Source organism: Drosophila yakuba, chromosome 2L (genome assembly GCF_016746365.2).
Source record: "Drosophila yakuba strain Tai18E2 chromosome 2L, Prin_Dyak_Tai18E2_2.1, whole genome shotgun sequence".
Lineage (NCBI taxonomy): Eukaryota > Metazoa > Arthropoda > Insecta > Diptera > Drosophilidae > Drosophila > Drosophila yakuba.
In genome coordinates this window covers 12033553-12046767 of record NC_052527.2, presented here as the reverse complement: position 1 = coordinate 12046767, position 13215 = coordinate 12033553, and the positions used below count along the sequence as shown (strand labels likewise).

The following is a 13215-nucleotide window of genomic DNA, read 5'->3' as shown; positions in this document are numbered from 1 at the left end:
CTACCGACACGCAAAAACTACATGCATATCCATCCCCCAACACTCCGTGAGTGCGAGGAATGTGAGGATGCGAGGATGTGAGCCGGAAGGAGCCCCCGGGGAGCCATTGCCATAGAGCAGCAACAAAGCAACTGAAAGTACAACTTGAGACAAAATTAAATGGGATGCCGGGCAGAAAACAAAAACCTCCATTAAATTTGCATTAAAATATTCAATTTGGAGCGAGGAACAGGTCTGGGCTATGTGCCACCAGTAGTGCGGAAGGTAGCAGCCAAACCAGGACAAGCTCATTTGCACATTCAACAAGGAGTTGCTTCTGCGGCCAGCCCCAAACCCCTTCACCCCATCACCCCTCCACCCCCTTTTTCCCCTTACCTTTCCAAGCCTCCTTTGCTCCTTGAAAGCATCAAAGGATGGCGGCGCCCAACGGTTGACACGATGGCAACTTTCAGAAGATGACACATGCTGCTCAGCTGGCTGCTGGCTGCTGGCTTTCCGCCTCGTCCTTTCCCCCAATCCTAGTCTGCTCCTGTCTGCAGCGCCTTCTTTTATGCTTTAATTATTTGCAGCATGCAAAGTTAAGCTCTCCCACATACACACTCGCACACACACACCGCACACACTGGCAAACATTGGGCAAGGTATTAAGTTGTAAATATGTAAAAGTGTTCGCAGCTGCCGAGAGTTCCTCATTCATTCTGCGCTCTTCCCTTTCATACCCCGTGTTTGGGAAGATGTCGGGTATATTGACAACTCGGTCGATTAAAAAATGAATTGTAGTGAACTTGTGTGTATGCAATCCAAAGTAAAAATGTATATAAGCTGACCTATGCAATCTTAAAAATAAAAATACATTCAAATTCTACACAACAACATTTGTGAATAGGATATCGTTTTATCGAATAAAGTAATTTCATATATTCCACGTTTCACCGCAGTCGCAGATTCCATTTTAAAAGAAAAACTGTTTTCCATGCCCTTCTGTGCGTTACGTATGTCAAAAATGAATTACATTGCACACTGCAGGCTGCAGCTCGCAATCTGCATCTGTGTGCGTGTCGGACTGTGTGTGTGTGTCTGCATATTTAAGTGCGCCACAAAGTATGCAGCAAAGTACAACAAACAGCTGCGCGGTCTGGTTACTTTTCGGATTTGGATGTGTTTTCCTACCCAACACACACAACGTCAAAACACAGGCTCACAAGTCTACACAGCAACCAATTTAATTAATTTGTATGCGATACTCTAAGAAGATTTATAGCCTAGCAAAAAATAAACAAGAGGCTGCTGCAATATCAATCATATTTCGAGAGTACATGCTAAATAATCCTATTATTTAATAGTGACTTTCAAGAATACAATATTTTCGAAACATGTATCCTAATTCCCGCACAGGCAGAGAGCCATTTAGTTAGTGGTTCGTCGGCTTCTGTCGAGTGCTTAGTTTTAAATCCGATACAATTTACTTAAAGCTTGAGCCATAAATCTACTACATCCGCCACACACACATACAACTACTCACACACATGAACGTAGAGAGAAACAGATGGAAGATGAGGGAAAGAGATAAAAACAAATATACGGACTGCAGATGAGCAGTCTTTTGATTCCAGTTTAGAGCTCAAGGATGCCTGGGATTGCATTTTGTGCACTTTTAATTGAGTGGACCTACATATGTAGGTCTTAAGCAAATAATAAATAGAAAAATATCTTCTTTCTTGCCTGTGTATATAAATTTATTTTGAAATGTAATTAATTGAGCTGTGGCTCAACAAGGATGAACAAAGATACAGCGATGTCCATTTCAATTACTTAGATAGTATTCCTAGCAGCCTTTATGCCATAGATACATTTCAATAATAGGTATATTCGAATGCTGCCTGGGCTTAAGTAATATATATTACCAGTTGGATTGAAGTTGTGTTTAAAAGAGATTTTGAACAATTACGAACTCGGAGCATTCTAATGACCATCCATCCCTATGCAGCATTTCCCAAATTGGCTGTTCTATGTGCAAATGTCAGATGCGCAAATCCTCTGCCATCAATTTCATTCACTCATTCAATCACGCACAATGCAATTGAAGTGATTGTACGAAAACGGTGCCACGCCCCCCAATCACTTAGCGCCCACTAGCAGGTGGGGACGAGGGGGATGGGATAATTGAGCACACTTGTTGCCGGGCAACATTTAATCAAATCAATTTTTCTCTTTTACACATGCTACAAATGTTGCTAGCCAATCTCCCAAATTCCTTCTCGACCATTTCGACTATGCAAATCCATTGTGACAGGTCGCAGAGGGTGAGTGAGACGGGGCTAGGGGGTGGAAGCGAGAGAGGGGAAGATAGCGAAAAAAAATCTAATTGAATTTAGTTTACGGCAGTTTTTCGGCCCTTGGCCAAGCAATCCCCAAACGGCTTTTCCCGCTCCCCCAAAAGCCGAAAGCTGAAAATTGGAACAACCGAAAAGCGCAACGCACTGGGGGCGTGGTTGGGGGCGGTGGGTTGATTGTGGGTTGGGTGGCTACGCGGAGGGGTTGGGGGTTGATGTGGGTTTGATATAGTGCCAAGCAATGCCACGGCAGCGATGTCGAGGCATCCATAGAAATGCCAAGTTGCATTATCCGGATGGTTTGGCGGGGTCGGGATTGGGATTGGCGCCTTTGTCTGGCATTTTCGTTAACAGCACAGCGGGCTGAAGGCCAACCCACCAGCCACCACCCACTAACCTCCACCCAGCCCACGTTGCAAGAGCACGGCTGAATGACGACGCAAATAATTGAATGGGCGATCAATAGGTGAACAAGTCCGGGGCAAGCCAAGCCGAGTTCAAAACGCGCCTCAGCAGAGGTGGTTAATTGAATTAGCCAAGCTGCAATGGCCTCAATAGAGTTCAGCTCAACGTGGACGCCCATCTGAGATTTGCTAATGAATGCAGTACGCTGCTCTGCTTTTTTTTCACTGAGCTCCTCAAGTGGAGTGCTTGGAAGTTAGTGAAGCTGGAATTACTTAAGGGGCACTCGTTTAAATAGTTGCAGAGCTCATCTCAGGGTGTCATTGACAGTTGTTTAAGCCACTTTGCCCCGTCACCTGCCAAGTTGTGGCCCACTCATTTCAGATAATCCAATCTCACACACAGACAAGCGCACACAATTTGCATGCACATTTGCCGTGCAATTTATTATGCAACTCTGGACAACAGGAGGACACTCAAAGGATGTGAATACAATAATGGGTACCACAGGTGAGTTAATACCCCTTCGAATAGCAAGAGCTTCAAATCTCCTTGGGCGATGTTTGAAATAAATCCATAGTGCAATTACCGCCAAGCCAGGAAAATCGGAGAAACTTCAATGTCAGCTGGCAACTATTAACCCCTGATTGCAGCACCCAACCCCATGGCAAAAGCAATTCAATATACTTCGATAGCATTTCAAATCCAATCAAATCGAAACTGGCATCAATTTTTCATGGAAAAGCGGAGCCGGAGGGAAAACTCCGACAGCAATGAAAAATTATGAGCCATGCGGCAGTAACAGATACTCGTACAACAACCAGTTCCGCCAAAGCCGTTTAAAGTAAGGGAGATCGCCGGGAAAATCCGGGGACAGGAAACAAAATGACTGCGACCCTTTTCCCTGCGACTTTTCCCCTCGAAATCAACAAAAGAAGCTTCTGAATCCATTTAACGACGATTCCACAGCTGAAGCCAAGTGGCCGCCATTGATGCGTTAAATAAAAAGTTCAACTAAATATTTTTCAAAGCTCAAAAACAAAGCATCTACGTGCAGGAGATGGAGAGTTGCTATTTGTGGAAAGGTGGGCGTTGTGGGACGTTACTTTTCCAGGGCTCAGCGCTAAAAGTAATGCAAAGTTTGCAAACGAGCCACGGAGAAAACCCCAGAAGTTGGGAAAGACCAAAGAACTTGAGCAAATAAGCAATAAGACAACAACTAACAAGTGAGAAGTCTGCTGGAAATCAGGGGTATTTAACTTGGGAATACCCTGTATATTTAATCATATTTTACCCATTTACCATTGGGTCATCTATGAAATATATTTACCCCGATTACTGGTATCGATCACTTTGAAAATCACGAATTTCGTTACCGGAAACTAAAACCCTACGCTGGGGAGACCCAATGGGAATAGGCAGCCATTTACAGGGTAACAATGGCCCTTCCACCCAACATAATCCCCCCTTTGGCTTTGGCCCCCTCCGTAGGTGACTCCATGGCAGCCTCCGATCCGGACCGGAATGCTCCCCGTGCCCGGGACACCGCTTGTCAGCTTCTATCCTTCGGCCAGGACACGTACACAAACATTTCATGGTTCAATAAATTTGCTGCCGAGCGTACCGGAAACTTTGCGAAAAATACATTGGGAAAATGCTCGGCGTTGCACTGGGTAAGGCAGAGAAATTATCTGTAGACCAGGACCTGCCTCCCCCACACACACACACACAAACACACACATAGACACGCACACACACGAAGGGGGCACCTGCACACGTACACACACATGGAGAAGAAATAAAATTGCAGCTGTGTGCGAGCACCGCCTCGTATAATTTTGCAACCGATTTTTTTTTCGCTTCCTTCCTATTCCCAGTTACAATCATTCGTTCTCCGCTATTTTTGCAATTTTTATTCGGTGCAATTTCTGGCTTTTTCCGCTTGCAAGCGCCTGCCATGTTCTGCCACGCCCCCTGATTATGTATTTTGGCCTATTTGGAAAGGCGTTGATGCTAAATTATGCTGCTATTTCTCACCCTATTGCCGCCAGTCGGCACCTCCAGGCGCTGTGCCTGTGTGAGTTGGCTGGATGGTGGTGTTGGTGGATCCTTTTAATATGTTGCACAAATAGCAATTAAAAATCCAGTTAAGCGGAAAACAGGCAAATTGAACATATTATAGCCTGGCGTAATTAATGCTTTTAATTGGAGCAAAACTAAAACGGAAGCGATAATCGGGGCTTTCTTTACCGACGGATTAAATTGTTTATTTTTAATGGAAGACAATGAATATCGTTAAACTGTATAATTATTTATTGAAATTAAATGAATTTGAAAAACAATTAATATAATATTTTTAACGAAACTCTAGCTTATTCACAGGAACATTGAAAAACAATAAAAATATGATAAAACCTTATAGCTTTAAGTTTACAGCGGCGCAATATTAAATATGTCAGTTTTCTATAAGGTGATAAGTTTCTTGTGTGTTTTCCCTTAAAAATAAAGAAAGAAACGAAGAACCCTTTCTCTGGTCATTCAACATTTATCGAGAACCGCACACGATTGTTTGCTTTACCCCAAAGAGGAGGTCATTAAATATTTTATTATTACATTTTCTAATAGTTGGTTTGGTTTGGCAGAGCAAAGGAAATACGCCACGAAATGTCGCAATTCGAGTCGGTGGTTGTAAAATTAAATTTATCAAACTTCTGCTACGCTGAACTCGTTGCACAGCGAGAGCGAGAGCGAGACAGACGCAGCGAAGAAAGAGACACCGCACGGAAACCGGAAGGAGGGAGCAAATTCTGTGCCTGCACTTCCGCTTATAGTTGCATTTGTGGATGATGCGGTTCGTGGCTGGAAATGCAGCCACCATGTCGCGTGTGTTATTTATAATGCGACAGGGCCAGCTGAAGAGCACGAGTTTATTAGCCAGTGCGATTTACGAGCTGACACAATTTACGTTGGGTTTTTATGTGGCCCCCACTTTGATGTGAAAATGTGTGCAGTCAGCCGGACGGAGGGACATATTTATGTGATTTGATTTGTGATTTCATTTGTGCACATTTGTGAAACAGCGGTGATGCTAATCTAGGCAAATGGAAATCCGTAAACGCACAAATAAGTGCGGCTAGCTATGATTAATTACTATTATTACGTTGCAAGAGTTGAGTGTTTAAAGCCAAACGAGTGCAAAGAACCATTTACTTATTAGCTTGGCATTTATATTATATATTTTTTAATACATCACCTAAAAATCCTTAGTTTACCACACCAATTAAAGCCCAGTCATAGGGAATGCTATTCAAAATCTAAGTATGAAAACTTTCCTCAACCCTGCCGAAAGCCCCACTTTCATCATCTTCCGCAGGGGCTCTTTGTAAAAGTCTGTAACTAATGCACGCCAATTTTGAATACAGAAAATCGAACTTTGAAGTGGACGCCTCGCTGCCACGCTGCCACGCCCCACATTGCGTTACTTTCACCGAGGGGCGTGGTTCAAGGGTGGCTCAAGGGTGGTCCAAGTGGGCCAGGGATCTGCGGGCGGAACTTGGCGTGCATTTCTGTTTTGCTTGGCCGAAAAACTCTTGAAACTATTATCGATGAGGCGCCCGTTCAGTGGGGAGGCTCTTCGTGAGTGGACGAGGGCGTCACTGACACCGTCATTGCGATCGACAAGGGGAAGTGCACTTAAATAAATTCCCAACTAATCTAGATTTAATTGGAAAATAAGAAAATACTCTGAAAACCAAGAATAACACTTTAACACAATTAGTGTACAATCTTAAGGATGAAGCGTAAAATACTGTTTAGTAATTTATACATTTTAAAATTTTTCTGAGTGCAGAGGCCATTGAGCGCTCAAACTCATGGCGATGCCAACGAACGCGTTTTGTGCGTGTTAAAGCACACAGCGAATATAAAAATGGAAAATATGAAAATATCCCATGGAAATGAAAGGAAAATGGCAGGGAAGGCGAAGGGCCTGCTGCCCACCCAGCACTTTACCACTTTTTATGCCTGGCGATAAATTAAAATTTTTATTAACATACTTTCTACGGCGAGAAAATAGTGGCACAGAACCAGGCGGAGGAGCAGGAGAAACGTCAACTTGTCCGGCACTTGTCGGCGATTCCCAGCGAGGAGCAGATCGTGGATGAGGATGAGGCTGGTGGATTCTTTATGACTTTTGCAAACGCACGCTGAAACTGACCGACCCCCCATTCCAGAACCTATTCAAACTGCCAGCCAAGCTGGAGCTGGAGCTGAAGCTGGAGCGGGAGCCCTTACAATTATAATTCGTTGACGCAGGAGCAGCCGGAACCCGGGAAAATGCAGTTTTTCATGGGCCACGACAGCAGGGGCGGTGGAAAATCGGAGACAGAGTCTGCTGCCTGCCGCATTATCTATGCATTATTGTGGCTCGACCATTGGCCAGCTGCCGTCTCAGCACAAAATAATATTATATTAAATTATGTATACGTTTTTCTCGGCAATTTTGTAGAGTGCACACTGCTCGTATCGTGTGCACGAACTTTACAGAAGAGAACCCCGTTTAAACAATAAATTTTGCAGTATTAAGTTTTATCAGATTTCATATTTTAAAACCATTTAAAATTTAAGAGAAATAGAAAATGTGTATTGTTTTTAGTTAATGCTTGGCTATTTGCAAATTCCATTTCCGTGAGAATTTGATGAGGCAAGCGTAGCTGCATAAAAAATGCCATTAAATATTATTCATTCATTACACAAAACCGACGAAAATAAATGCGTCGTATTCGTGTTTAATTTTTTCACTCATTTAATGAATAATTGAATGCAGCATGCATAATTCCGTTCCCGTGCTTAAACGTGGACAATGCGAAATGGAAAAGCCCACGTCAAAGCCCACACCCAAAGGACCTCGTAGTTATATCCTTCAAATGACACGTAGGCAAATATCCCTTCTCCCACTCGTGTCCAATGCATTGGAATGCAAATATTTTCCACCGTAATTGAGGCGCGACAAATGCGAATTGTGAGCGAATGTGATATTCAATGGGTTTTTGGAGGAGTTGCCTCAAAAGAGGTAAAACAACACGTATTTAATGCACATGCAATTCAATCATTCAATTTAGCATGCAAACACAAATGATGTGTTCAATTTAACCAAACGGCAATGAGGACATGCAGTTTTTCAAAATGGTTTTTAAATTGATAAACGAAAAAAGAACTGCCTCATAATTGCAGTGGTGCTTAAAAAAATTAATGCACGCACGTAAAACAATTACAGCGCAGTAAATTGCAACTGCAGCCAGCAGCAGCGAAATCGAAATCGAACAATTGTCGCACATTAACCACAGATGCGTTTGGATCGTCAAGGATGGGCAGGAATTAAAAGTGGGTGGAATGGGTGGTGCTCGAAAGCGATTGCATTCAGTGCGCCCCGGATGAATGCCAGTTTCGGTTCACTTGTTTCACATGGATAAGGAAAATTTCGGGTTAATAGTTCCCCCGTCTTCTGAATAATCCTTTTAATCGTTAAGTAAGCTCGTACTTTGTTTTGATGCGTAAGAAAAGATATACATTTCGCTTATCAATAGAATAGACTATACAGTGATAATAACTATTGAGTGAGATAACTATTTTCTTTATCCATTACATGGACTGCCTTCTGAGTGTTACCACGGCATATTAAAAAATAATGAAGCTGTAGCTATTTGCACTTTTCCATTGAAATTATTTCGCATGAAATTACTTCGAAAAGTTGCATTACATCACCCAATTATTAAACTACTATGGACCATCGATGACCACAGCGTTTCTGTGGTATTCATCGCATTAATTAATACGATAAAAGGATTTTCATATTTTCCAGTTACTAAGAATCGCTGAAGTGGAAAACAGCCTCAAATACTTCCTTGTGAAAGTCAATATAAAATTGTTTCGCCCGTAGGAAATAAAGGTACTATTTGAAAGGAACTTATTTAAAAGCACTCAAAATCTACAGGATTTTGTGTGATTATTAAACAATGATGATTTCATCATTTATAAAGCATGTGTACCAAAATCTTTATTTACTTCTTTAGATTGCTAGTTGCACTTAATATCCTTCTTGAAGGTATATTCACAGAGAACATGTAAGATGTGAGACCATTAATGATCAGGAGCTCAAAGGTCACGATCTAGTCTGACATTTTCACACCAAAATTGCCAAAACATTCACCAGCCCGAGGCACTTTTCCCGGAATTTTCTTGTTAGCTTCAAGCTTTGCCTTTTATTGCCAGCAATTCTATTGTCTTTTATGTCAACTCACCAGACACAAGAGTTGATGAATTTTGTCGCTTCGCAGGATGGGCGACTTTAGAAGGCACTCTCACACAGACACAGCTACACACACACACACATGCAGCAATCGAGCCTGTTTGTGTTGGTGTGTTGTATTGGTGTACGTATTGGTGTGTTTATTTCGAAGCGCGCCAAAAAGTATGCAATGCGAACTGTGAGTCTTGTGTTGCGGGTCTGCGATTCGGTTTCCGACTGACGATGGTCTGATGGTCTGATGGCTGATGGCTGGTGGCTCGATGGCTGATGGTTGGTAATGTGATTAGTTGGCCCGTCTATCGATGCTAGTGGGCAACTGTGTGCGAGTATATTTTAATTTAATTATGTCGCTCTCGTTTCAATTACGAAAACCGCTCGCAGCGAAGACACGCACTAATAAACAAAGGCCAGCAATAACAGAATAACGAAAAAGTAAGCGACTGCTGGTATCGCTGGCGAGGAAAAACTAAAGGAAAATGTGTCGAATGAGTGCGACCAAAAGCAAGACCAACCAGCGAATGTGTTCTTCCTCTCCCTCTTCGCTCGCGCGTTCTCTCCCTCTCTCTCTATGTCTCTCTGTGTGTCTGTCCGGCTTTTCGCTGCTCTCTGGCTTTTCCGCTGCTGAAAATGCTGGCAATCGAATGCAACTGCCTCCCACAAGCGACTGAATGCGTTGCATACGCCAAGGCGCACGGTGAGTGCCCACGGAACGAATGAGATTGGAACGCAGCCGAACTTGAGTGAATTTGAAGTGAGTGCAAAGTGCACTTTCGAGTGCCGGGAACGAGTGGCAACGAGCGCAACACCTGTGCCAAGGTGGGTGGTAAATGGGGTGGGTAGCCCTATTCTTTCTTTATCGCCACAAAAACGGGCAGTCAAAATTTTAATTGGGTTTGTCCAACTTACGGCACACAATTCAATTGAACCGCTCCCCCGACGACCGGAGCTCATTAAGCTGGAGGGTTGGAAGTATTTCGGTGGGCCATAAACTCGTAACGATTGCCTTGGTTTTTTTTTTTTTGTAGGGTAGTTGCAGGTCCAGAATTTACCTTGGATTCCTTTTTTAAAAGGTTTTTATTAGGTGTATTACAAAATATTTTCAAAACGGAACGTCGATGAACTTTCTCTAATGCACTTCATACTTTTAGCCAGCTTACATTATAAATATTTTTTTTTTTTTTTTTTTTAAATATATAAATATGTGATAGCTGTTCTAAGCAAAACTTTAAAAAACGACATACAAACTAAAGAAAATTAGATTTTAAAAGGCTTGAATCTTAAATATAGATATATATTTCTAGATTTAGGATTGCTATAGAGCTTCTAAGCTAAAACGTTGTACAGACACCAATATAAAGTACAAAGGATTTAAACCAATGATATGAACGCCCTATCGGAATTCAACTTAATTATAATATGTGTCCCTCGTGACACGTTGACATTAGCTGGGCATCTGGGCAGCATCAACAGCTGACACAGAAACACTTTTACTGGCTGCACTTTGTGAAATGGATCTCTCGCCGGCATTACCTGAAAGCGTTCCCAAAAGATGCCGTTCTCGGTCCGTCTGCTGTCATCCGGCGTGGAGATGATGACGCAGCTTAAGGGCCACCAGTGGTGCAACTACCTTCACAACCTGCTCCACAGCCAGCTCCACCCCGCAATCCCGGCCAGATTCCCCTGACAATGACTGGCACTCGTTCACGGAGTGCGGGGTTGACTTCTCCGCCGCCAGCAGGTGTTTCCATTAACAGCGGGACAATAAAGGCAGCGCACGCACTGCAATATGCAACAGTTGCAGACACGCAGGAAAAGCGATGGAAATGGGAAATACGGCTGCCTGTGGGTGGCTGTGGGCGGTGGGCGGTGGGTGGTTGGTGGCTGAAACGCACATTTGTAAGTAGTTGTGTAATCTATCCATGAACGTCGCTTCCGCTTTGCATTTTATATGCTCAACGCATCGTTTGGCCGGCGCAAATTGAGTTTCGTTGTCGTTGCTGCTGCTGAAATATCTGCTATCTGCTCTCGGATGGATGGATGGATAGATGGATGGATAGATAGATAGATGTCTGGATGAATGCCTCGGATATATCCCTTTTCCGCGTGATACTAACACAGCCATCGATTGGGAATGCAGTTTGGCGGAGCCCACCATCCTTTACGTTCATCCACTTTGCGGCTTTAGGCGAGCACGAGCATCATGCCAATTAAAACTTTTAGCCCATCAACTTAATTAACAAAATGCCAAAATTATGCGACTATCATCGGAAAGCGATAGGCATGCAGATAACAAAATCAATACTAAATATGATGTCAAGAAAGGAGTTTCTAATTGGTAGGGTATAAATTATATTAATAGATTACTTCACACCTTTTTTAAGAACCAATAACCTATTTGGCCGAAGTTGTAAATAGGTTTAAACGCTTTAACATGCCTTTAGTTGCGGATTGTTATTTCGTTAAGGGTGTGACCCACAATTTCCAGAAACAGTCTGCTTTGAAGATTGGAACCAAAAGGTTATACATAGTAATATGTTCAGGTATTACTTTTCATACGCCATTCTCGTCTGGACTTTTTGGGAGGTTCTTGCCAACAAGACGAACACTCCGCAAAGCCGGACTGTATCGACCAATCCGCTGTTGATTGATCAAGTGGCTTTATATCAGCAACAATGGTTCGCATACAATGCCGTGAAGGAAAATGAAATACAAGAGAAAATGGCGGGTATCGAAAGAGCGATAGAAGGACGATTGATGGTCCTGCAACAGAAGATGAGACTCGAACTGCAAGAGCTGCAGACCACAGTGGCAAACCAGAGCGAGGAGACTCTGGAGAAACTACGAACCTCGCTTAGGATCATTCCGCAGAATTTTCAAAAAATTGGCAAAAGATACTTTTACTTTGAGAACGTTGACACACAGAATTGGTTTTCTGCTTTCAACACCTGCCGTCGAAAGGGCGGTCACTTAGCCACCATCTACGATGGGAAGGAGCTGAAGGAGGTATTCAGAAGATCACCGCCCGGTGCTTATTGGATAGATATTAGTAATGCATTTAAGAAAGGCCGGTACACTTCAACACTCACTGGCAAAGACCCACCGTTCTTTGATTGGAACGATGAAAAAACTGAAAAGATCGGTAATGATGAGTGCGTTACTGTGTACAACTATAAAATGCACACTCCAGATTGTTTCAGAAAGTTTTCTTTCATATGCCAAGCCGAGCAGTGGGTGTAAAGAGTGTGCATTCAAAAAAATCAAGCAAGTTATTTTCAATCCGCGTCATTGCAATTTGCCGCCCGCTTTTAATAAAGTTATATCAAAGTTACCTTTGTCTACTTTATTTTTACGCAGTTTGCGGCAGCATTCCTAGCCAAACTTTCTCCACTTGCAAGGCGATCAGTGAGGCTTGAGTAATGGAAATCGTAATATTTCCCCTGGAGTACAAGACATACGTCATAAACTTAAAACAAGAGAGAACGCTATAGTCGAGTTCCCCGACTATCTGATACCCGTTACTCAGCTAGTGTAAGTGCGAAGGACAGTTTTTGGCGGTTTGTGGGCGTGGCCAAAAGTTTTTTGGCGAATAGATAGAAATTTACAAGACTAATACAAAAATAAAAAAAATTTCAAAACATTTTTCAAAAGTGTGGGCGTGGCAGCTTTGGGCGGTTTGTGGGCGTTAGAGTGGGCGTGGCAAAAAGTTTTTTTGCAAATCGATAGAAATTTTCAAGACCAATACAAAAATGAAAAAATATTAAAACATTTTTCAAAAGTGTGGGCGTGGCAGTTTTGGGCGGTTTGTGGGCGTTAGAGTGGGCGTGGCAACATGAATCGACAAACTTGCGCTGCGTCTATGTCCCTGGAGTCTGTATGCCTAATCTCAACTTTCTAGCTTTTGTAGTTCCTGAGATCTCGACGTTCATACGGACAGACAGACGGACAGACGGACATGGCCAAATCGACTCCGCTATTGATCCTGATCAAGAATATATATACTTTATATGGTCGGAAACGCTTCCTTCTGCCTGTTACATACTTTTCAACGAATCTAGTATACCCTTTTACTCTACGAGTAACGGGTATAACCAGGCCCATTCAAATATTCAAATGGGTTTTCGTTTGTAGCCAACCATCAAGTGCAGAAAAAGCGGTGCGTACTATTTTCAAATG

General features: G+C 42.8%; 2 protein-coding genes across 3 annotated transcripts in view; one reads left to right on the top strand and one right to left on the bottom strand.

The window, feature by feature from the left end:
- LOC6527840 (guanine nucleotide-binding protein subunit gamma-e) overlaps nt 1-9695 on the bottom strand; it is a 34833-nt gene extending 25138 nt beyond the window's left edge. Inside the window, exon 1 of one of the 2 annotated variants that reach the window (XM_015199149.3) lies at nt 9555-9695. The gene's annotated coding sequence lies outside the window, so the exon portion shown is untranslated. Of the gene's footprint in view, nt 1-9034; nt 9263-9554 lie in introns of those variants that run through there. The other variant, XM_015199150.3, reaches the window with a different exon arrangement.
- Nucleotides 9696-11523: 1828 nt separating this feature from the next.
- LOC6527839 (accessory gland protein Acp29AB) lies at nt 11524-12370 on the top strand. Its single transcript, XM_002088875.4, has one exon. It carries the CDS (start codon nt 11575-11577, stop codon nt 12277-12279), a length of 705 nt encoding a protein of 234 aa, XP_002088911.1. The 5' UTR covers nt 11524-11574; the 3' UTR covers nt 12280-12370.
- The last annotated feature ends 845 nt before the right edge of the window (nt 12371-13215 follow it).